Genomic DNA, 24,701 nt, shown 5'->3' with positions numbered 1-24,701 from the left:
CAATGTTCAGGAGGTTCATTTACTTTGCCTCATATCCAGGTCATTTCCCCTCTGAACAGGCACATTCTAACCAAGGGACACATCAGTATTATAAAGTGTGAAGCTGGATGAACACAGCAGGCCAAGCAGCATTTCAGGAGCACAAAAGCTGACGTTTCGGGCCTAGACCCTTCATCAGAGAGGTCTCTGATGAAGGGTCTAGGCCCGAAACGTCAGCTCTTGTGCTCCTGAAATGCTGCTCAGCCTGCTGTGTTCATCCAGCTCCACACTTTATTATCTTGGATTCTCCAGCATCTGCAGTTCCCATTATCTCTGACACATCAGTATTGTTGAGGTCCAACATGCATGTTGTATTAACATGATGCGTAATAGATGAGATAGCTTCTCATTTACAGTCAGAACTAATTATATCTGAATGGCATATGAATGTTCCAGTTTGAAGATTAATGTTCCGTTTGATTTTCCAGGAAGTGTGCAATTTTGCCGAGATTAACTGACCTTTCATGCTATTTTGCAATGAGTCATGTGGATTATTTAAGGTGAGCAGCAATTGAAGAGGCACATATAGTGTATTCCTGAAATTGGTATTTAACCAACCTTTCAGATTTTCTTAGTGTTTTTAACCATTAAAGTTACAATAATCCTGGCTGGGTCCGAATCTATTCCCTTCCTGATGTCACTGTACATACCTTTCAGGGACCACAGCAGTTTAAGCAGGTCACTCTCACGGGTTGGGCAATTAGTTACTTCTGAGTGACACCCAATCAGATATTCTCCAGGACCCAATCATTGAGAATCAGTAACATCTTGGCTGCAAGTAACTGTCTATTAGCATCCTGAATGTAGAGCTTCTCACTGAAACTCTAGCACACAAGCACTTACAGATAGGCCAGCACGGTGACTCAGTGATTAGCACTACTCCCTCTCAGTACCAGGGACCCAGGTTTGATTCCAGCCTCAAGCGACTGTCTGTGTGGAGTTTACACATTCTCCCCGTGTCTGCGTGGGTTTCCTCCTGGTGCTCCAAAGATGTGCCGGGTTAAGTAGACTGGCCAGGGGAAGGCCGGGTAATAGGGTGGGTGTGGGTGGAATTGTCTTTGGAGGGTCAGTGTGGACACGGGCCAATTGGCCTGCTATCACACTGTAGGGATTCTGTGAGATTTCACAACATAATTACAAAACACTCAGAACCCTACTGAAGTTGAGGAAGAAATCTGTGAAATGACCATGAGTCTTGAGAATCTCAGCATTGGTTCTACCTCTTCCAGATCCTACAATCATTTCTTGCAGAAAGCCATGCAGCCATTCATACCTGTGGTAGGTGTTTGGAAGATCTACCAATTAGTTCAAATGTTTTCTCCGTACTTAGTCTCCATAAACTCTTCAATAATTTTGAACTCCTCAGTTGAATCTACCCTTTACCTTCTCATCTCTAAGGGCTACAATCTCAGATTCTCCAGGTGCTGAAAACCCTCATCCTCCCGACTGCTCCACTCCATCTCCCCTGTACCTTCCCGAAGGCTTTGACATCCTTCCTATATCCTCCAGACCAGACTTAGTCAGCAAGTTATAAATGTGCATCCTAACTTTCATGCTTTTGCACTTTATACCTTTAAAAATAAAGTCAAACATCCTGTAACAGGAGCAGATCAAAGGCTTGGAATCCTGCAGTATGTAACTCCCCTGCTGACTCCCCAAACCATGTCCACCATCTACAAGACACAAGTCAGGAGTGTGATGGAGTACTCCCCACTTGCCTGGATGGGGGCAGCTCCAACAACACTCAAGAAGCTCAACACCGTCCAGGACAAAGTAGCTGCTTGATTGGTACAAGGATCCCACTCCCTCCACCACCGACACTCAGTAGCAGCAGTGTTCACTACCCAGAAGAAGCACTGCAGAAATTCACCAAAGATCCTCAGACAGCACTTTCCAAACCCACAATCACTTCCATTTAAAAGGACAAGGGCAGCAGATACATGGGAATACCACCCTCCAAATTCCCCTCTAAGCCACTCACCATCCTGACTTGGAAATATATCACTATTCCTACAATGTCACTGGTTCAAACTCCTGGAATTCCTTCCCTAATGGCATTGTGGGTCAATCTACAGCACACAGGCTACAGCAGTTCAAGGATGCAGCTCATCACCACCTCCTCAAGGGGCAACTAGGGACAGGCAATAAATGCCAGTGACACCCACAAGATGTGGCAGAAGCAAAATAAATATTGTCGAAAAATTACCGTTTGAGGAAATATCCCAGTGAATCATTGGCAATGATCAGTGAAGTATAAATTATGTCAATGTTCTCATTAGGGCAACTTAAGCAAACATTAGTTTATGTTCATCATTTACCTACAAGAACACTAGGTGAATGTGTAAGCAAATCTGTGCTAACTGCACCAACCTTTCTCTCATCTCTCATTAACAGCGACGAAAATTGAACAATGGGTGATTGTTGAATTATCATTGGATGCAAATACCTGAACGAAGTAACATGTACCACTGACTATATATAAAACTTCTAAAAATAACAACATCCTCTTGCAAAGCTGTAAGAAAGCTTGTGACATGACTGCTGCCCTCTATCTGCTCTACATAAGGACATAGATTTTTCAAAAAACATTACAAAGCTTTGCCAATTATTCCAATTGTGTAAATGCAGGTTTACTTCAACACTCACCATTAGCTGAAAAGTATTTCTCTTTGTCAAAAAGCAACACCAGCCTGCTTTTATCTATCTAGGACTACAACAGTCAATGCTGATTCTGAGTTTTATTTCCTGCAGCCAACTGTGAAATCTGTTCATGTCACAGAATGTGAAAACTAACAGACGGATGATAACCAGACTGAGTGACGGTGATATTGGTGTGTACAAATAAAAGCAAAACATTGTGGATGCTGGGAATCTGAAATAAAGACAGAGAACGCAGTGGAAACTCAGCATGGTCTGGTAGCGTCAGTGGAGAGAGAAGCAGAGTTATTTATTTTGAGTCGGATCTGAAGCTCTGAAGAAGAATTACATAGTTCTAAAATATTAACTGTGTTTGTCTCTCCACAGGTGCTGCCAGACCTGCTGAGTTTCTCTGAAATTGTTAAATTCAATGACAAAGCTCTGTGATCTTCCAGAGTTGCTAGTCCCAGTCCTAGTTGTGTTTCCATGAGGTGAGAGCACAGAGTACCCATTACCTTTCCTACTGGAAGGTCAAATTTATAGAATGTTATCTGGAATTGACCTTGGTTCCTCTTCTCACAGCAAGATTGATGAGAAAGGGGGATACGACTTACTATATACCACCCACCTAGTCCCCTCACCCAGGTCAGAGATGGGAACAAAATTCAACGAAATGAAAGGGAAATCAGTGAGTCAGTTTAACAGACCACAGTAGAAAGTTGTGTATCAATGACTGAGCTATAAGAAAGAATATCGTGCAGTGAGATGCTGTGCAGCTTTTTGTTTGACAATCTATGAACATGACAAATAAATGCAAGAGTCCAATATTGAATAAAAAAATTTCACAAAAGCACCTTATTAACTACTCTTGTTTGAACAGTAGGTATCCCATTAATCTGAAAAGTCTGGCCCTGGATCAGTGAATGGCTGCTCTCCCTTCAGAGGCACATGGCTATGGCTTCAGCTTTATTCTGTGAGAGTCGAGTTCATTGTTTCAACTCAAGTTGCAGGTAGCTCTGACAGAGCCAGTGCCATCACAGGGGCCCAGTATTCAAATGGACAGTGAACTAAAGCCTGTCTGTCTGCTTGGCTGGGTAGTTTCTTCGATTCTCTCCATGGATGTGGGCATCGCTGACTGGGCTAGCATTTATCACCCCTCACAAATTGCCCTGGCACTGAGCTGCATTCTCAAATACTGTTATAATGCCATGAACAGTGACAGTGAAGGCACATTAATATATTTCCAAGTCAGGATGATTTGTAACTTGGAAACAAGCTTGCTGTTGGTGCAGTTCCCATGTATCCGCTAGGCCGGAAAGGTCAGGGGCTGAGGAGGTTTTGTTGAGGATATCATACCCTGATGAGCAGTTTTGTAGATGGCACACACCTCCTCTGCCGCTTTGTGCGAGAGGTGTAGAAAGTGCCAATCAAACAAGCAGCTTTGTCCTGGACGGTATCGAGCTTCTTTTGTGTTGTTGGAGCTGCACCCATCCAGGCAAGTGGGCAATATTCCACCCCAATCCTAACTTGCGCCTTGTAATTGGAGGAATGGAATTGTGGGAGATATAGCAGTTTGGATCGGAAATTGGCTTGCTGCAAGAAGACAGAGGGTGGTAGTTGATGGGAAATGTTAATCCTGGAGAGCAGTTACTAGTGGTGTACCGCAAGGGTCGGTGTTGGGTCCACAGCTGTTTGTCATTTTTATAAATGACCTGGATGAGGGCGTAGTAGGATGGGTTAGTAAATTTGCAGACGACACAAAGGTCGGTGGAGTTGTGGTTAGTGACGAAGGATGCTGTAGGTTGCAGAGAGATATAGATAAGCTGCAGAGCTGGGCTGAGAAGTGGCAAATGGAGTTTAATGCAGACAAGTGTGAGGTGATGCACTTTGGAAGGAGTAACCAGAAGGCAAAGTACAGGGCTAATGGTACGATTCTTGGTAGTGTAGATGAGCAGAGAGATCTCGGTGTCCATGAACACAGATCCTTGAAAGTTGCCACCCAGGTTGACAGGGCTGTTAAGAAGGCATACAGTGTTTTAGCTTTTATTAATAGAGGGGTCATGTTCCGGAACCATGAGGTTATGGTGAAGCTGTGCAAAACTCTGATGCGGCCACACTTGGAGTATTGTGTACAGTTCTGGTCACCGCATTATAAGAAGGATGTGGAAGCTTTGGAAAGGGTGCAGAGGAGATTTACTAGGATGTTGCCTGGTATGGAGGGAAGGTCTTACGAGGAAAGGCTGAGGGACTTGAGGCTGTTTTCATTAGAGAGAAGAAGGTTGAGAGGTGACTTAATTGAAACATATAAAATAATCAGAGGGTTAGATAGGGTGGATAAGGAGAGCCTTTTTCCTAGGATGGTGACGGTGAGCATGAGGGGGCATAGCTTTAAATTGAGGGGTGAAAGATATAGGACAGATGTCAGAGGTAGTTTCTTTACTCAGAGAGTAGTAAGGGAATGGAACGCTTTGCCTGCAATGGTAGTAGATTCGCCAACTTTAGGTACATTTAAGTCGTCATTGGACAAGCATATGGACGTACATGGAATAGTGTAGGTTAGATGGGCTTGAGATTGGTATGACAGGTCGGCACAACATCGAGGGCCGAAGGGCCTGTACTGTGCTGTAATGTTCTATGTTCTATGTTCTATGGTGGACACGCTTTGGGAATCAGATCCCATGGAATTATTTCAACAAGAGGCATTTTCCCAGCTACCCCAGAGCCTGACAGTGATGCTGGTTCGGTTATAAAGCAGTTCTGGACATTCTAAACATGTGCTATAAGGACAAATTCATTCTTTCCACTGTTTGAGTTTCCTTTTGTTGAAATGATCCATGTCAACCATTACCTGCCCAAGTTAGCAATGGGTTAATGTTGCTCAAATGAATAAAATGATCAGAATACATTTCCTTCCATGTGACTGGCTATGGACAACTTTCTCACCTTCAAGTAGACTGAGTAATGGGGGAGTAACACAAAATTAGAACCTTCTGAGCACATAAAGTTGTTCAGCCGTTAGTTTTGCTTCTGGTTTTGAAAGTTAGCTCTACAAGTTGTATGCAGCGGAAGATCTATCCAGGTTTGCTGCAGATAGATTAACATTGTTGTGGCTTTTCTTACTGCATTATGAAGTAACTGTGGACAGCTTTAAATAAACAATTGGAGTTCAGAGAGTAAGCACTGACCTTTGGTGAGCACGTAGCTTGTGCCTTTACTTAGCAAACTGAAGATAGCCACGAAGCCTAGTCTGAAAGCACCTTCCAAACCCATGACCACTTCCATCTAGATGGACAAGGGCAGCAGATACATGGGAACACCACCCCCTGCAAGTTCCCCTCCAAGCCACTCACCATCCTGACCTGGAAATATATTGCCGTTCCTTCACTGTCGCTGGCTCAGGAATTCCCTCCCTCAGGGCATTGTGGGTCAACCCACAGCAGGAGGACTGCAGCAGTTTGGGAAGGCAGCTCACCCTCACCTTCTCAAGGGGCAACTAGGGACAGGCAGTAAATGCTGGGCCCAACCAGTGACACCCATTTCCAGTGAATGTGTTTTAAAACCTCCTGTGAGAACGGTTTGCCAACATTCTGAGTCGGCAGGTGGGATGGATAGGGCAGTTCCGTGGCTGCACTGCTGCTTTTACAATTTCCTCCGTTGGCTGCTTGTTTTAGCACCATCAACAGGACGGCTGGGAGCAGGGAGTGGGGCCAGGTCTGTCTGACAGAATTTGGGCTGCTCTCTGCCACAGCGTTTTTGCCCCTCCAGAATCACCAATAGTTAAATCATTGGGTTTTGGTTTAAGCGTCCCTTCCATGTGGCAAAGATTGTAAATGCATGTGAAGGGACTCGCTGGGATTACCTCATGGTCTGGGGTATCTTCACACGGTGAAGCTGAAACAAGGCTCAAACACTCAACCCCAGGTGAACATTTAAGGGTTATTCCTGGAAGCTGAACTTGAGGCCCTACTTTCAAGGGTGAAAGAGTTAACTTTCTTATCTCGAACAAGCAGAATAAATTCCAGTAAAAAAAACAGAGTGAAGATTTCCTGCTCTTTTACCATACATCCTATTTTTACTCAGTCCTATGACAGCTCCTTCCTTCACATTGTGGGGTTTCCTGGTACTTTATCTCTAATGGTCACAGTCTCGCTGCCAGAAGGGGGTCTTTTGGAGGGAGAGGACTGAGCTTAAAATGTAACTGCAATTTAGTTGCAGTGAAAACCACAGGTTGTTTTTCCTTTGGTTCCTCAAACTTCGAGCAGAGGAACTGCTTGACAATGTCTAAACAGTAGTAAGACTACATGAAGGTGTTTGGTCTCTTTACGCTGTGGAAAAAATGGTGTGCAGCAAAACAGTGTCAGCTTTTGGTTTGCAATCGTCAATACCATTTGGAACAATTGTTCTTCCATGATGTAAAGAAGGAAAAACACCTGCTTCACTGGAAATGTTCCTCGCATTGGAATTGATCTGAATATATAATTAGACAAATGCTTGAAAATCCCAATGTTCATTCCAGGGAATGAATGCTCAGATTGGCTGATGAGTTGTCCAGTCCCCTCTGGGAGCTGGATTTAAATTTAAGGCATTATAATGAGTGCGAATTCTTCCTCCGCTTCTCCTTTTTAAGTACATCATCACAGACTCAATATTTTGTGCTACAGACCTGTATAACTCCAAACATACATCTGCGGTAAGATAAAGCCTTTGAAGAATGTTGATGGTAGAAATTGTCCGGGGGTTGGAAATTTGCCAAAAGAGGTTCTCATGGTGCAGCAGTAGTGTCCCTGCCTCTGGCCAAAAGGTTCAAATCCAACCTGCCCCAGGGATGTGCTGTAACATGTCAATACAGGTTTGTCAGAAATAACAATACAACATTGGAACTCTGCCTCTGATGTGGAGTCTTTGAATAGTTTAGCTGGGCTGGTAAGGTCACTAGAAACAGGATCGGGATTAGGCCATTCGGCCCTTCCAGTCTATTACACCATTCAACAGCATCATGGCTGATCCAACAACATTCCTCACATCCACTTCCCTGCCTTTTCCCCACAACCCCTGATTCTCCGACTGATCAAGAATCTATCCGAGTTCCGATTTGGAAACGGTGTTGTTGAATGTGGCACTCAAGATCTCAAAAACATGCCAAACAACAGACGTATCATTCAATGTGTTTAATCAGTGCTTGATTTTGTACATCAGTGACAGTAATCTGGATATTAAAAGGACGAGTGAGGCTCCCTGAATAGTCATCTCTGTGCACCCATGAAAGAAAGTAATAATAAAACTGACAATTTATAATTTTAAATCCATTTACTGTCCAATTAAATCCATTAATAATATGAGAATGCAAAGATGTAAATGATTGGAGTGAATTTGCATTTTTTAATAACAGAAAGCGGTTACAAAAATCTGGAATGGATCAGAATTGTTCCAGTGGGCAACCACTTTGCTATTAAAATGTAAGTGCAACTTGCTATTAGGCAGCAAAAAAAATTGTAAAGATACAAAAATGAAGCTATAATGTATTTTAGTTTTGAAAAGCACAATAATTGAATAGGCTCTTCTGTAATTTCATATCAAGCTTTGAATTGAATTGGTGTCATTTTCATATTTTCCAGTTTGGAGTGGGCTACAAATGCTGGCTTTGTAACAGTACCTGGGGGAGGGGAGATGGTAGCATTGTGGGCATGTTACTGGGCTAATAACCCAGTGCCCCAGGCTAATATTCGAAGAGCATTAGTTCAAATCCTGTCTTGGCTACTGGTGAAGCTTTAATTCAATGTAAATCTGGATTTTTAAAAATTCATTAACAGGGTGAGGGCACCTCTGACCAGGCAGCATATGTATCCATCCCTAATTCAGAGGCAACCACATTGCTGTGGGTCTGGAGTCACATGAAGGCCAGACCAGATAAGGATGGCAGTTTCCTTCCCGAAAGAACATTAGTCAACCAGATGGGTTTTCCCCAGCAATCATCAATGGACTCATGGTCACTGTTAGATTCTTATTTCTAGATATTTCGTTGAATTCAAATTCTACCATCTGCCATGGCAGGATTTGAACCTGGGTCCCCAGAACATTAGATAATAAAATGTGAGGCTGGATGAACACAGCAGGCCCAGCAGCATCTCAGGAGCACAAAACCCTCCCCAGAACATTATCTGGGTCAACAGTCCAGCAATAATACCACTAGGCCGCTGTGTCCCCCATATTAAAGAGGCCACCTCATAGTGATGACATTATTGCTAGTGTCTGCCATACAAACCCTTCTGGGCGATAGATGCCCTTTAAGGAAGGAAAGCTGCCATCTTTACCCAGTCTAGATGTGACTCCACACCCACAGCACGTGGTTGGAAAAGCCACTCAGTTCATGGAAACAACTGCAGGTCCAGCCAATGGCATTCCATGAAAGGATTCTTTAAAAATCCCAAAATTGAAGTAAAGTGGTCTGTCTTACATGACACCTTTCTGAGGCAATTCTGAAAGCTGCTGGCTCGGTGGATCAGAGTCCAATACTACTGCTTATAGCACCAGGGGCCTAGGTTCAATTCTACCCTCATGTGACTATCGACATGGAGTTTGCACATTCTCCCTGTGACTTGTGTGGGTTTCCTCCTGCACAAGGATGTGTCGGTGAGGTAGATTGGCCACAGGAAATGCAGGGCTACAGGGCCAGTGGGTGGGATGCTCGTCAGAGGGTTGGTGTGCCTCAATGGGCCAAATGGCCTGTTTTCACACCATAGGGATTCTATTCTACTACCGAGCCTAAATTTAGGTCTGAGGAAAACATTCTGAATTATATTGATCTCAGTGTAGAATAACTTCCCTATCTTTGTTCAGTTAATCCCTTTGCCTTTTCCATTATTCTGTTAGTGAAGAGAACAGAAATCACCTGCAGTTTCTTGAGAAAGAGCAGCATCTGAGAAAACTCAGATTCACGACAACTCAATGCCCAAAGCAGGTTTAATAACCTCACAGGAAATTTCGAAGCTGGGCAGCACCTAAGAATCAGTGAGTGAAATGAAATGAATTACTTATCTCGACTTGGATCTCAGCTTTTTACTAGCTCTCTATCTGATCACAACTGTTACTGTAGTTGCACCTGATTCTCTCCTCACCTCATGTCTGCCTTTACAAATGACTCTGGGCACCGTGGCCATTCGTTCCATCACCCAGGCTAATCAGTACAGCACAGCTCTGAGAGCCTCCTGGTGTGTACCGCCCTCAGAATTGCTTGGATGTGAGCTGCAGTTGGAGTATGACTCTCCCCTTTGCTAACCTTCAACTTTTTAACTGTCTGAACAATGCAAAATATTCAATAATCTAATTGACTGGTGTCTAACCAATCTGCCCTCTTCCGGCATTTACCAGAAACATCAAAAATCTCGAAAACTACATACAGTCTTTATCATGGATTTATATCACTTTACCAACAAATTAAATGGATTACAACAGACCCCATTAATAATTAGTTGAAGAGGTGACGACTTTGCTAAAATTAGACATCTAAACCTTCCATTTAATTAGAAAAATGGAGAAGATTTTCATGGCAACATTCACTCCAATGATATCATCTGCAAGCAAGTTGGTGTCTGTTTTAAATCAATTTATTTCACTTTTTTGTGTAGAAATTGACAGTCAAAGATTTTACTCTTTCCTGAGGACGGTGTCTGCTCAATTTCCTTTAAAAGCTGTTATTATTAAAGCAGGTGATTGATAAGAATCTGCCACGTCTGGAGTTTGCTGAGTTTTTCACACTTACATTCCTCAATCTATCAGACAAGGTCAGACCTGCAGCTGATCACTGCCACCAGGTGGGGCTACACTCACTTCCGGATCTGAAATGACACATTATTCAGGGAGCAACAGCTCTGGAGGTCACCCGGCCAACGTAAGGTAGGGAAGGCAATGGCCTATTGACATTATTGCAGGAGCTTATTGCAGGACTATTGTTAATCCAGAAACCAGGTAATAATGGTCAGAGGATCTAGGCTCACGTCCCACCATGGCAGCTGCTAGGATCTAAATCCCATAAAACTTTGAAATTAAGAGTCTAATGGTCAGCATAAAGCCATTCTCAGTTGTCAAGAAAAGCCCAGCAGACTCACTAATGTCCTTCAGGAAAGGAAATCTGCCTTTCTTTACTGGCCTGGCCTACATGTGACTCCAGATCCACATCAATGTGGTTGGCTCCTAATTGCCCTTTTGGTAATCAATACTCACTTGGCCAGTGACGCCCACATCCTGTGAATGACTCAAAAAAAGACCATTCATAGGAAGAAGAGGAGACCATTCATCTTCTCGAGCCTCTCCCATCATTCAACGAGATCATGGCTGATCTGTGGCCTAACACCATTTACCTGCCTTTGGCCCACATCTGTTAATAACTTTGCTCAATTAAAATGTATCTGTCTCAGATTTAAAATTAACGACTGATCCAGCACCCATTGCCATTTGTTGAAGTAAGTTCCAAACATTCCCAACGCTTGGTGCGTATAAATGCTTCCTAACATCTCTCCTGAATGGTCTGTCCCTAATTCTACAATTCCCAACCAGTGGAAATAGTTTATCTTTTCTACCCTGTGTTTTCCTCATAGTATCTTGAAGACTTCAATTCTAACCTTCTAAATTCTACAGAAAGCAGGCTGAATTTGTGTAATCTTTCCTCATAACCTAACCCCTGAGACCCAATCAATTCTTGTAAAGCTACATTGCACTCCCTCCAAGGCCAGTATATCCTTCCCAAAAACCAGGGTTTTGTCTAACTGCAGCATAATTTCTGCTTCCTTATGTTCCAGTCCTCTGGGTACGAAGGCCAGCATTCCATAGCTTTCTTGATGTTTTTCTGCACCAGTTTGTAACATTTTAAAGATCTCTGCACCGGAATCCCCAAGTATCTTTGGGCATCCATTACATTAAACCTCAAACCACCCAGAAACTACCCTGATCTATCCTTTTTTTTCCATTAATGTGTAAGCTCCTACATATTTTGAACTCCATCTGCTACAATTTTGCCGATTCACTTAGTCTATCAATATCCCGTCGTACTTTTATGCTGTCATCTACAATACCAAATGTTATATCATCAGCAAATTTGTATATATGACTTTCTGCACCATTAACCAAGTCATTAATAAATAAGATAGTAGGAACTGCAGATGCTGGAGAATCCGAGATAACAAAGTGTGGGGCTGGATGAACACAGCAGGCCAAGCAGCATCTTAGGAGCACAAAAGCTGACGTTCTGTTGAAGGGTCTCGGGCTGAAATGCCAGCTTTAGTGCTCCTAAGATGCTACTTGGCCTGCTATGTTCATCCAGCTCCACACTTTGTTATCATTAATAAGTAATGCTGTTAATAAGTCATTACTGAAAATATTGGGGCACCACTGGTCACACCCTTCCAATTTCAGTGTTACCCATTAGCCATACTTTCTGATAACTAATTTCCCAGCCATGGCAACGTTATGTGCTCTATTCTGCAGACTTCTATTTTCATCAGCAGTCTCTTACGTGGGGCTTAATCAAGTATCCTCTGGAAGTCCACATAAACAGAATCCGCCCATTACACCTCTCCAGCTCTGCAAAGGAATTATCCAATTGGTTGCACTCCCCATGCTTTTTCTCTGTAGCCCTGCAAATTTCACCCCTTCAACAACTGACCCAGTTGGCCTTTGAAGGTAATATCCCTGGACCAGGAGCTACGCTTTGATTGATTAATTTATTATTGTCACATGTACTGACATACAGTGAAAAGTGGTGTTTTGCATGCTCTACAGGCAGATCGTACCATATTAAGTGGCAGAATAAAGTGCAGAATACAGTGTTATAGCCGCAGAGAGAGAGAGAGAAAGATCAACACTAACATTTGAGAGGTCCATTCAAAACTCTGATAACAGCGGGGTGGGAGCTGTTCTTGAATCAGTTGGTGCATGTTTTCAAACTTTTATATCTTCTGTTGTGGTTGGATGGCTCGCCGAGCTGGTTTGTTGTTCCGCAGAAGTTTTGTGACCATGCTTGGTAACATCCTCAGCGCAGCCTCTGATGAAGTGTCGGTGTGTTTTCCCGCCTGGTTTTTATTTCTGGGGTCCGTTGCGATGGATTGCCTCACTTCCGGGTTTCCTCCGTCGTGGAATGTATATGGGGTTGAGTCCAACGTGGTTATTAGTAACCTGTGTCGTGGAGTGCCAGGCTTCCAGGAATTCTCGTGCTGGTTTCTGCCTTAGCCTGTCCCAGGATCTTGGTGTTGTCCCAGTCGAAGCCATGGTTCTCCTTGTCCATGTGGATTGAGATGAGTGAGTACTGGTCATGTCTTTTTGTAGCCAGTTGGTGCTCATGTTCTCTTGTTGTTAGTTTCCTTCCTATTTGTCCGATGTAGCGTTTCTCACAGTCTCTGCAGGGGATTTTGTGGATGACATCGGTCCCATCCATGGCAGGGAGTGGGTCTTTAGTTCGGGTGAGCACTTGTTGTAGCGTTGATGTGGGTTTGTGTGCCACTCTGATGCCCAGCGGTCATAGGAGTCTTGTGGTGAGTTTTGACGTGTCCCTGATGTAGGGTAGTGTGATGATTGTGTCGGGGCATGTAGAATCTTTCTGAAGTTGTTCCTGTAGGCATCTCCTGGCCCAGTTTTTTGGATATCTATTATCCTTGAAAACCTGGAAGAGGTATTCCTCCTCCTCTTGGCGTAGTTCTGTGTTGCTGTAGCGAGGCAAAAAGGGCAGCAACACACTGCAGCAACATGGAACTAGGCCAAGAGGAGGAGGAATACCTCTTCCAAGTGTTCAAGGATAATGGAGATCCAAAAGACTGGATCAGGAGATGCCTACACAAACAGCATCAGAAAGATTCTACACGCCCCGACACACTCATCACACTACCCTACATCAGGGACACATCAATACTCACCACAAAACTCCTATGATCGCTGGGCATCAGAGTGGCACACAAGCCCACATCAACCCTACACCAGTTGCTCACCGGAACTAAAGACCCACTCCCCGCCATGGACAGGAAACAGGAAGGAAACTAACAAGAGTACATGATCACAAACTGGCTACAAAAAGACACGACCAATACTCATTCATCTCAATCCATACGGACAAGGAGAACCACCACTTCGACTGGGACAACACCAAGATCCTGGGACAGGCTCGGCAGAGACAGGCATGAGAATTCCTGGAAGCCTGGCACTCCGCGAAGCATGCTATTAATAAACACATTGAGCTCGACCTCATATACATTCCACTACAGACAAAGCCCAGAAGTGAGGCAACCCATCGCAACCGACCCCAGAGTTTAAAAACCAGGCGGGAAAACACACCGATGCTTCATCAGAGGCTGCACTGAGGATGTTACCCAGCACGGTAACAAAACGTCTGTGGAATAACAAACCAGCTCAGTGAGCCAACTAACCCCCACACCCCCAACCCGAGCTGCAGATCTACTCCAAAACTTTTATATCTTCTGCCTGATGTAAGGGAGTGGAAGACGGTATACCCAGGGTGGGAGGGGTCTTTGATTTTGTTGGTTATATTGCCGAGGGAGCACGAAATAACGATGGAGCTAATGGATGGAAGGCTGGTTTGTGTGATGGACTGGGCTGTGCTCACAACTCTCTGTAGTTTCTTGCGATCGTGGGAGAGCCGTTGCTATTACTAAGCTGTGATACATCCAGATAGGATGCGTTCTATGGTGCATGTATAAAAAGGAGGAAGTAGAGGCGTTGCTGTACTTTCTGGACTGTCACCTCGATGTGGGTGGACCAGGACAGATTGTCAGTGACCATCACTCCCAGGAACTTGACTCTCTCTTGACCATTTCCACCTCAACAGCTTTGGCACAGAAAGGGGCGTGCCCTCCACTCCGCGTCCTGAAGTGGATTCTGTAACCTACTGTCCTAAGCCTGAGCTCATGCACCAGCACAGCAGTTGGAATCTAAACCTAACTTTAGCGATGGTGACCATGAGGACAATATTTAATTTTTCTAAAAACTCCTCAGGTTCATCAACGTCCTTCAGAGAAGGAAATCTGCTGTCCTTACCTGGTCTGGACTACATATGACTCCAGACCCTCAGATAGCATGACATGAGGCACGTCCAGTTCCTATGTTGCAGGTGCCAACATGAGCACTGTCACAAAAGATTCAAATACCCTGCTGGAGGCAACATTCATGGGCCCACAATGCCCACACCATATTGGCAGATCAGGAAGCAAACAGACACCCCTGTGAGTGGCATTGCCCCGGCAAAACAGATAAAGTACATCATTTATTTAAATATTCTAACAATATGCCAACTTTAATATTGTGAAGCAAACAGTGGTTGAGTGGTAAGGAGCAGGATGACTGCAGTAGAAAATACATGTCTGTAAATCAACACAAACCACATTCATTGGGAAATTTTAGCTGAGGTTCCTGAGCGGGGCCCCAGGGATTAGATACAATAGTGGTTTATCGTCATCTGGTATTCATGCACTGAGTGTCAAATCAGACAGGGCAAGAAGCATTGTAGCCAATCTGATTGATTCAGTTAAAATCAATCCCTGAGAGTATTTTACTAACTGCCCAATCACAAGTAAGTCTACGTTATTGTAGTGAACACAAACTAGGTTATTATATATTAAACAAGTACCAATAAACAATCCCATCACAAATTGCTGGTTAACACAAACTCAGTTAATTCCTTTGTTTGCCGACTACAACAGAACCAGAGCATTTAAAAAGAGAGTACTGAGGTAGAAACTTAGGCAACAATATTAACAAAAAAACTCTTTGATAAAGAATGAGAAACATTTGCTGAGGTAGGTGTTTGACACAGAAAGCTTCAGTTACTCAGTATATAATGGAATGGAAGGATCTTCATAAATCAGCTCGTGTTTTCACTATATTTCCTTTCATTCCTGTGTGTGAGCTAACGGGCCAATAGGAATGCCGAAGATAAATGTGACCCTCGTCCGGAACTATTGTCCACATCTCTCTCTCTCTTTCTTTCTTTCTCTCTCTCTCTCTCTCTCTCACATACTCACACTCACACGCAGATCACCATTGCACACTCACACGCAGATTGCCATTACACACACACACATCACTGTTACACACACACACACGCCACCATTACGCACAAACACACATCATTACACACACACACATCACCATTACACATACTCACACAAACACACACATCACCATTACACACACACTCACACACACACACACATCACCATTACACACATACACACATGCACACAGAGATCACCAATACACACACGCACACAGAGATCACAATTACACACACACACACTCACACACAGATCACCATTGTATACACACACACAGACACACACACATACACGCACACACACACTCACACACACACACACTGACACACACACACATACACACACACACACATACACTCACACACACACACACAGATCACCATTGCATACACACACACTCACACACACACACACACAATCACCATTGCATACACACACACACACAAACACATACACACAGACACACACACACACAGACAGACACACACACACACACACATTCCTTCGAAAGCCTGACCAGTTGGGGTTTGATGCAGATTTAGCCGCAGTCTACAGCAAGATACCATCTCACTGATCAATTATCAGTCGGGGCCTGCAGCAAGGAGGCTTGAGCGGAAACAATTGAATTGTGAGCTAACTGTGATGTTTCAGATGATTAAGGGCTTGATGGAAGCCATAAAGTGAAGCAGTTTCTCCTGTTGGGGAGGGGTGGGGCCTGGTACAGTACAAGGCAGCATTAACATTTAAGCGAGGCTGTTCAGGGGCAATGTCAGTTCACATGGGGTGGGGTTGGGGCTGGGGTGTGGCCTGTGGAAATTTAAAAATCTGGAACTCAGACCTACAAAGCATTGTTGAGTCTGGAGACCAGCTGAATGTTCAAACTACAAGCTGAGGGCGGGATGAGGAACTAGCCTCTGGAAATCCATTTAGCAGATGATTGCTCCTTCACTTAGCCAGTGACATTTTCAAACAGGTTTAGGGTATTGTGGTGCATTAGTAGTGTCCTTTATCTCAGAACAAGGAGTACAGGTTCCAGTCCAACCTGCCTCAGAGGCAGATCATAAACATGTATAAACATCGCATCAACACTATCTTTCCAATAAAAACGTCACTCAGTATTTTCATGGCCAGTGCTTGAGTGAACTCACTCCCGTAAACAGTAGCTGATTGCAGGTAAAGTCATTGCTGAGTATTTTGAAAGCTGGCTAAGGGCAAATTGCCTTTCACTGTTCACTCCTGCCTGGAGACCTTGAAACACAGAACCTCTAGTCCCATATCCAAGGATCCATGCACCCAGTCTCTCAGTACCTGGAGTAACCACAGTGTGCCGGCCTCAGTGGGTACAGGGTGCCCACAGATACCTCCGCACAGCCCAAGTTATTTACCAGATGGAAAACTCTCACAGCAATCCCACAAATTCCAAATTATCATCATCAGGAACTAAGACCGGACAGTGTTTAATTGGGGCTTTCAACCAGAGCTGCCTTATTAACACAGAACTTGGTTAACACTCATTTTCAATTTTTCATCGACCACACTCAGTCCTAGTCTCCAGGACCCAGTCCACTGAACTGAAAGACATTCTATCTTCTTAGAACATCGAACATCGAGCATTACAGCACAGTACAGGCCCTTCGACCCTCCTTGTTGTGCCGACCTGTCATACCGATCTGAAGCCAGAATGAGGAGGAATTTCTTCTCTCAGAGGGGAGTGAACCTGTGGGATTCTTTACTAATGAGGGCTGTCGAGGCCACGTCATTAAGTATATTCAAGGCTGAGACAGACAGCGTATTTAATCATGGTGATAAAATGTGAGGCTGGATGAACACAGCAGGCCAAGCAGCATCTCAGGAGCACAAAAGCTGACGTTTCGGGCCTAGACCCTTCATCAGCCTTTAGAGTATTTAATCAGTAAGGGGGAATCCAGAGCAATGGGGGAAAAGGCAGGAAAGTGGAGTTGAGGATGGTTGGATCAGCCATGATCTCATTGAATGGCAGAGCAGACTCGATGGGCTGAATGCCCTGTTCTACAACTCCACCCTCCGTCCTGGTCACTATGACTCAATCCTATTTACGTCTCTCAACCGCAGATACGAGCAGGTCCATATATAGTTCTGGGCTGTATCTCTCAGCCTTACACCATACACCCAATCCTGGTCTATGTCTCCCAAGTTTTTGTCTCTGTCTCTCGGTTCTGGTCTGGACCATTGTCTGGGATATTATCTCCAGTCCTAGTGTACGTCTCTCATTGTGGCCCATATACCCCAGTCCTGGTCTATATTCCTCAGACCTGTTCTATATCTTTCCATCCTGGCTTATAGCACTCAGTTCTCCTCCATATTGTTTAGCCCTGGTATATTATCTTCTAGTTCTGCTCTATGTCTCAACCTTAGACTGGATTAGGCCATCAGGCAGCACTGTGTGAATGAGATTGCACTGGGGCAGTGATATCAACAACAGACACAATGCAGACTATTCTTAGACAATGCCTTTTTTTTAACAAGACTTTATTGATAATGTTCACCATACACCAGCTAATTATGTGCCAAACATGTAAAAAGAAATTTAATTAAAATATAATTGAAATTAAATTATCTGCTCTTTCTCAGTGTGGAGCAGCTGCTTGTTAGTCATTGAAGTCAATTTGAATGTTTTTTTTAATTTTCTGTCTCTGTTTGTGTTTGTTTTCTGAAGATTAACGTGCTGAGCTCCTCTCTCCTTCAATAATTAACATTGAGATTCCAGCTTTATTACTTTCTGCCATTTAACAAGTGTCTCCAGCACCATTTTCCTCTGTTTACAAATGTACTGGTTTGTTCACTGCGAATTAGCACTCATTTAAAACCCATTTAACAATTCCAGCTGCGGCAGATTAGCAAAGTGCAATATGTTTTGGCTGAAAGAAAAATGGTCCTAATGATAAGCAAAGTCGATAATCTCTGGTACTGCATGGCTCTCCTTCTGCCTGAGACAAAGACAGAGCTAATATTTCATGACAATAATATATTTTATAAGGAATAATTGGGATTCCAAAGGTAACTGTGTCAATTTGTGTGTGGAATGAGACTGCTGGGGGATGTCACTGCTCATGTGACTAGCCACGCTTGCTACATTGTGACTGGGTGATTTATCTGCCACCCAGTCACCAGATTCAGGAATCACTCCAGGATTTATTTACATTGAGGTGGCACCTAAATCTAACATTGACAGGAAGCCAGAGTACCCAAGAATCCAAACTGAGGGAGCGCTGCACTGTCGGAGGGTCAGTACTGAGGGAGCAGGCACTGTCGGAGGGTCAGTGCTGAGGGAGTGGGCACTGTCGGAGGGTCAGTGCTGAGGGAGTGCCACACAGTCGGAGGGTCAGTGCTGAGCGAGTGCCGCACTGTCGGAGGGTCAGTGCTGAGGGAGCGCCACACTGTCGGAGGGTCAGTGCTGAGCGAGCGCCGCACTGTCGGAGGGTCAATGCTGAGCGAGCGCCGCACTGTCGGAGGGTCAGTGCTGAGCGAGCGCCACACTGTCGGAGGGTCAGTGCTGAGGGAGTGCCGCACTGTCGGAGGGTCAGTGCTGAGGGTGCGCCGCACTGTCGGAGGGTCAGTGCTGAGGAGTGCCACACTGTCGGAGGATCAGTGCTGAGGGAGCGCCACACTGTCGGAGGGTCAGTGCTGAGCGAGCGCCGCACTGTCGGAGGGTCAATGCTGAGCGAGCGCCGCACTGTCGGAGGGTCAGTGCTGAGCGAGCGCCACACTGTCGGAGGGTCAGTGCTGAGGGAGTGCCGCACTGTCGGAGGGTCAGTGCTGAGGGAGCGGGCACTGTTGGAGGGTCAGTGCTGAGGGAACGCCGCACTGTCGGAGGGTCAGTGCTGAGGGAGCGCTGCACTGTCGGAGGGTCAGTGCTGAGGGAGTGGGCACTGTCGGAGGGTCGGTGCTGAGGGAGTGCTGCACTGTCGGAGGGTCAGTGCTGAGGGAGTGCCGCACTGTCGGAGGGTCAGTGCAGAGGGAGTGGGCACAGTTGGAGGGTCAGTGCTGAGGAGTGCCAAACTGTCGGAGGATCAGTGCTGAGGGAGCGCCGCACTGTTGGAGGGTCAGTGCTGAGGGAGCGCCGCACTGTCGGAGGGTCAGTGCTGAGGAGTGCCACACTGTCGGAGGATCAGTGCTAAGGGAGTGCCGCACTGTCGGAGGGTCAGTGCTGAGGGAGCGCTGCATTGTCGGAGGATCAGTGCTGAGGGAGCGCTGCACTGTCGGAGGGTCAGTGCTGAGGGAGTGGGCACTGTCGGAGGGTCAGTGCTGAGGGAACGCAGCACTGTCGGAGGGTCAGTGCTGAGGGAGCGCTGCACTGTCCGAGGATCAGTGCTGAGGGAGCGCTGCACTGTCGGAGGGTCAGTGCTGAGGGAGTGGGCACTGTCGGAGGGTCAGCGCTGAGGGAGTGGGCACTGTCGGAGGGTCAGTGCTGAGGGAGAGCCGCACTGTTGGAGGGTCAACATTTAGAGAAACTAAATGTCGAGGTAGAGCCTGTAATATCATCAACTGTGTAAAGCCTGCAGTCCACGCTGTGGCTTTATTATTACAGGTTTGATCAGTGGCCAAAAATATAAAACCACTCTCCACTGATTATGAAGCAAAATGGAAAATTGCCAGGTTTCTGGTCACCCATAAATTTGATTGCTTTCTGGATTCTTTTTGACTAAATAATTAAATTAAAGGATTCTCTAACTGCCAATACTCATTGTTCAATATTGCACACAGCGCTTACAGTCCCTGAGGAAGTGAATAAATTGTCCATTGGTAATCCCTGAGTCACCCAAGTTGCTGTTTCCTCCTGGGCAGACTTTAATGGTTCAGTCATAATCGTAAAGGAATTGTTACTTTTGCAAACAGCACTATCTTGTTTGATTTTCAAAGATGTCAAGATTACAATCACATCTAATTGATTTCAGGAATATCTTTTACATCTTGGGAAAATGGGAGGTTATCCACTTGATGTGAAAAGCAGAGAGAATATTAAAGTGGGCTGAGAGCAGGCAGCTGTAATACTCCAGTGTGTGGGATGCCCTTGCACAGTAAGACTCTCAGAATTAGCCAGCAGCTGCAGCAAGTAACTACAATAGCAGTTGGCAGCCTATGCAAAGGGGACGGAGTACAAAAAGGGCAATTCTTGCTACAGCTGTACAGGACTTTGGTAAGATCCTGAATAATACATATCTTCATATTTAATGAAAGATATATTTGCATATAGTTGGCCGCTCTTGTATTTTATATCTTTTGCACCTAATTCTCTCACATTTAACTTTATTAACCACACCAAACGTGCTAATTCTTCATTGTCACTGGAATTTCAGGGTACAGACATTTTGCAAAATTGTGCACCTAGATTTCTAGAAGCAGCAGATTTCATGCTGACAAATGTGGGTTGATTGTGCCTTTGAACAGAATAGCTGTCAACAGCAGAGTTTTGCTGATTACAAGTCTGTCAGAATCAGGACATATTTTAGGTGCTGAATTACAACTTTGACACAGGAATACAGCAGGATACAAAAGATGATTGACGTTTTTGTTACAGTATTTTGTAATTGCACTAAGCGAGCTCTGGTGACAGTGTTGTAACTCATGCCATAATATCCCCAGACATGGAATGTAGTCCAAAGTTCTAAAGTATTTCAAGTGCAGAAACTGGCTAGTTTCACACAACTGTCCAGTGAAACCCCTGAGTAACAATAATCTCGCTAATCTCAATAACTAGACATTTTGGATGATTGTTTTACAAAACCAGTTTGATCATATCTCACAGTGCATTGTGACAAAGCAGCAAAAATATACAGGTCGGCCAGAGACAGCAGAACCAGATTCAGGAACAACCCCTTCATTCTGATTTACCAGGGCACAGGAAAACTTCTGAGAACTTCGTTAGGAAGCTGGTCAGTTGAGTGAATTACAGTTAGCAGCACAAGTACCTCTGCCCCTGATGAACCATTTTTGAAAGGTTGGGTCAGGGGAAGGAAGGCACAAGTGTGAATGTATGAATCATCTAGCTCCAACAAACTTGATTAACATCAGTCAACAAGTCACATTTGAATAACTCTCCCCTTTCTGAAACTGTCATATGGATATTGCCGTACCGCTGATTCATCAAATTGCTGAGATTGTTGACGTGCAAGCAATTCAACTCAAACATTTCCATCAACATACTCAGTGGGTTATGACAACTCAGGTGGGGCTTGGACCAGGGCCTTTTGACCCGAAAGTAGGGACACTGCCAATGCAGCGATTAAATCAGAAACTCCTGCTGAGTATTCAATAAAGAGGCATTTTTAAACACCAGATCTTGGTGATTCATGTTCTAGGACCACAGTCTCTCAATAATGAAACTGATGTGTTTTTAATGCCTTTCACTGAGGGCCCTCACTATCAGAGTTACCACACTAGAAACAAGAGGTTATTTCTCTCTGTGGAGATGTTCAGTGTTTCCAGTTGGGTTCATGAAACTTTAATCTGACTCTTTTCGGACACTGACATAGAAACGGTGCATTAGGATGTCCCTTAGTGTCCTTGTGGTCACAGAATAATACCAAGATGAAGATTCTATGTCATGATAAAAAGTTAAGCTGCACCTCCCACACTTAGATTGAGAGAGCAAGACAACAGTAATTGAAAACTCAGGCCTCTCCTGGAGTTGAGGAGGGAGGTGTGTTATTTGTTTGCAGGAGCGAAAGAGGTTCAGGAGGTTCATGAAGAGCCTCAACCACCTCAACAACCAATTGGCCTCTTCCTGAGGATTTTGAGGATGACAGTGGGGTCATTGCTAACTCTCCTCCTCCAGTGATAAACGGAATAATATCAGCCATTGTGTAAAGGCTGATACAATTCACTGTGGGGCAGCCATGTGAATCACAATGAAAGAGGGGTATCCTACATGTCCAAGGCTTCCTGGGAGCCCTGCACAGGACTCATTGCGCTTGGGTAGACATGGTGTGCAGGGCCTGGGGAAAAGGGCAGGAGACTGGCACTGAGAAACACAACCAGGGGCCGAGTGCCATCCTTCTGCACTGTCATCATTCTGTGATTGCAAAAACCCCAGCCACATCCCAGCGCAGTGTGTGGGGGTGGTGGGGGGGGAGGTGGAGTTGATGGCGGTCAGGTGCCAAGACTCCAGTTTGCCTGACAAAGAAAAATGAGCCCTACAGCCTTCTGGGCCTGTTCTGCATTCGCTGCTGCTATTTAGTGCGAATCTACCTGTTGGGGGTGTAATGAAGTAGGTGGGACTTGAACCTGGGCCTCCTTGCTCACTGGCAGGGACATTACCACTGTGTCACAAGTGCCTGCACCCATTCTGCCATTCCGTTTAATCACAGTTAATTTTAAAACAACTATCCAGCCTTCTCCACTCCATCTCTCTCGATCTCCTGACAAGCTCCTGCCCCCACAATCCCGAGCTTTTTTTTGGGATTAGAGTTCCAGGTTTTCACTGCACATCGGTGGAGGAAGTGGGCTCCTTCTGAAATGTGAAAGGTCTGCCCCATCTTGCACTGTTTCCTCCCCAGCGACCCCATCTGGCCTGAGAAACCCTCAACACTTTACACTCCTCAGTCAGACCAGCCCTCACACTATGACAGGGATACAGGACAAGGTTAGACAAACTGTCCTGAAAATGTAACTGTGTAAGGAAATCCCACATCCCCCTACACACACACACACACACACACACACACACACACACACACATTGAACATAGAATATAGAACAATACAGCACAGAACAGGCCCTTCAGCCTTCGATGTTGCGCTGACCTGTGAACTAATCTAAGCCCCTCCCCCTACACTATCCCATCATTATCCATCCGCTTATCCAAGGACTGTTTAAATGCCCCTAATGTGGCAGAGTTAACTACATTGGCAGGCAGGGCGTTCCACGTCCTTACCACTCTCTGAGTAAAGAACCTGCCTCTGACATCTGTCTTAAATCTATCACCCCTCAATTTGTAGCTATGCCCCTTGTATAAGCTGAAGTCATCGTCCTTGGAAAAAGACTCTCACTGTCCACCCTATCTAATCCTCTGATCATCTAGTATGTCTCTATTAAATCCCCTCTTAGCCTCTGTCTCTCCAACGAGAGCAGACCCAAGTCCCTCAGCCTTTCTTTGTAGGGCCTGCGCTCCAGACCAGGCAACATCCTGGTAAATCTCCTCTGCACCTTTTCCAATGCTTCCACATCCTTCCTGTAATGGGGCGACCAGAACTGTACGCAATATTCCAAGTGAGGCCGCACTAGCGTTTTGTACAGTTGCAGCATGACATCAAGGCTCCAGAACTCAATCCCTCTACCAATAAAACCTAACAACTATAAGCCTTCTTAACAGCACAGGGATCTATGTACATGGACACCAAGATCCCTCTGCACATCCACACTACCAAGAATCTTTCCATTGACCCAGTATTCTGCCTTCCTATTATTCCTCCCAAAGTGAATCACCTCACGTTTATCCGTATTAAACTCCATTTGCCACCTTTCAGCCCAATTCTGCAGTTTATCCAAGTCTCCCTGCAACCTGCAACACACAGACACACACACACATACACACAAGCACATACACACACACACACACACACACACACACAGACACACACACAAAGTCTATAGAACAAGAAAAGATTTTGGAAGCTGAATTTTAGGAATGTATTCACTACGTGCAACCAAAATGAATCCACAAAGACCAGTATCTGTCACCAGGACCCGTTTATTTACACATGGGGAGTCTTTGACACCGATCCAGCTCCCTCAGAGCAAACAGAACCCCTGACATGCCATTTTTTTTACCTGTCAGCCAGGGCTCCCTGATTTGAGCAGGTTAACAGCTCTAGTCAGGAAACCCTTATTAGAACATAGAACATAGAACATAGAACAGTACAGCACAGAACAGGCCCTTCAGCCCACAATGTTGTGCTGACCATTGATCCTCATGGATGCACCCTCAAATTTCTG

The 24,701-nt window shown here is 45.0% G+C and overlaps 1 protein-coding gene across 6 annotated transcripts in view; it reads right to left on the bottom strand.

The window, feature by feature from the left end:
- Positions 1-24,701, bottom strand: part of tox2 (TOX high mobility group box family member 2) — a 203,793-nt gene that overhangs the window by 130,175 nt on the left and 48,917 nt on the right. The window contains exon 1 of one of the 6 annotated variants that reach the window (XM_048550573.2): positions 7,340-7,434. The exons of the other annotated variants lie outside the window; for them this stretch is intronic. Within the exon in view, the coding sequence (XP_048406530.1) occupies positions 7,340-7,357 (18 nt within the window). The 5' untranslated portion in view covers positions 7,358-7,434. Of the gene's footprint in view, positions 1-7,339; positions 7,435-24,701 lie in introns of those variants that run through there. 6 annotated transcript variants of the gene reach the window in all.

This window comes from Stegostoma tigrinum, chromosome 19 (genome assembly GCF_030684315.1).
Source record: "Stegostoma tigrinum isolate sSteTig4 chromosome 19, sSteTig4.hap1, whole genome shotgun sequence".
Lineage (NCBI taxonomy): Eukaryota > Metazoa > Chordata > Chondrichthyes > Orectolobiformes > Stegostomatidae > Stegostoma > Stegostoma tigrinum.
Note: the sequence above shows the minus strand (reverse complement) of the source record. Positions and strands in the feature narration are given on the sequence as shown.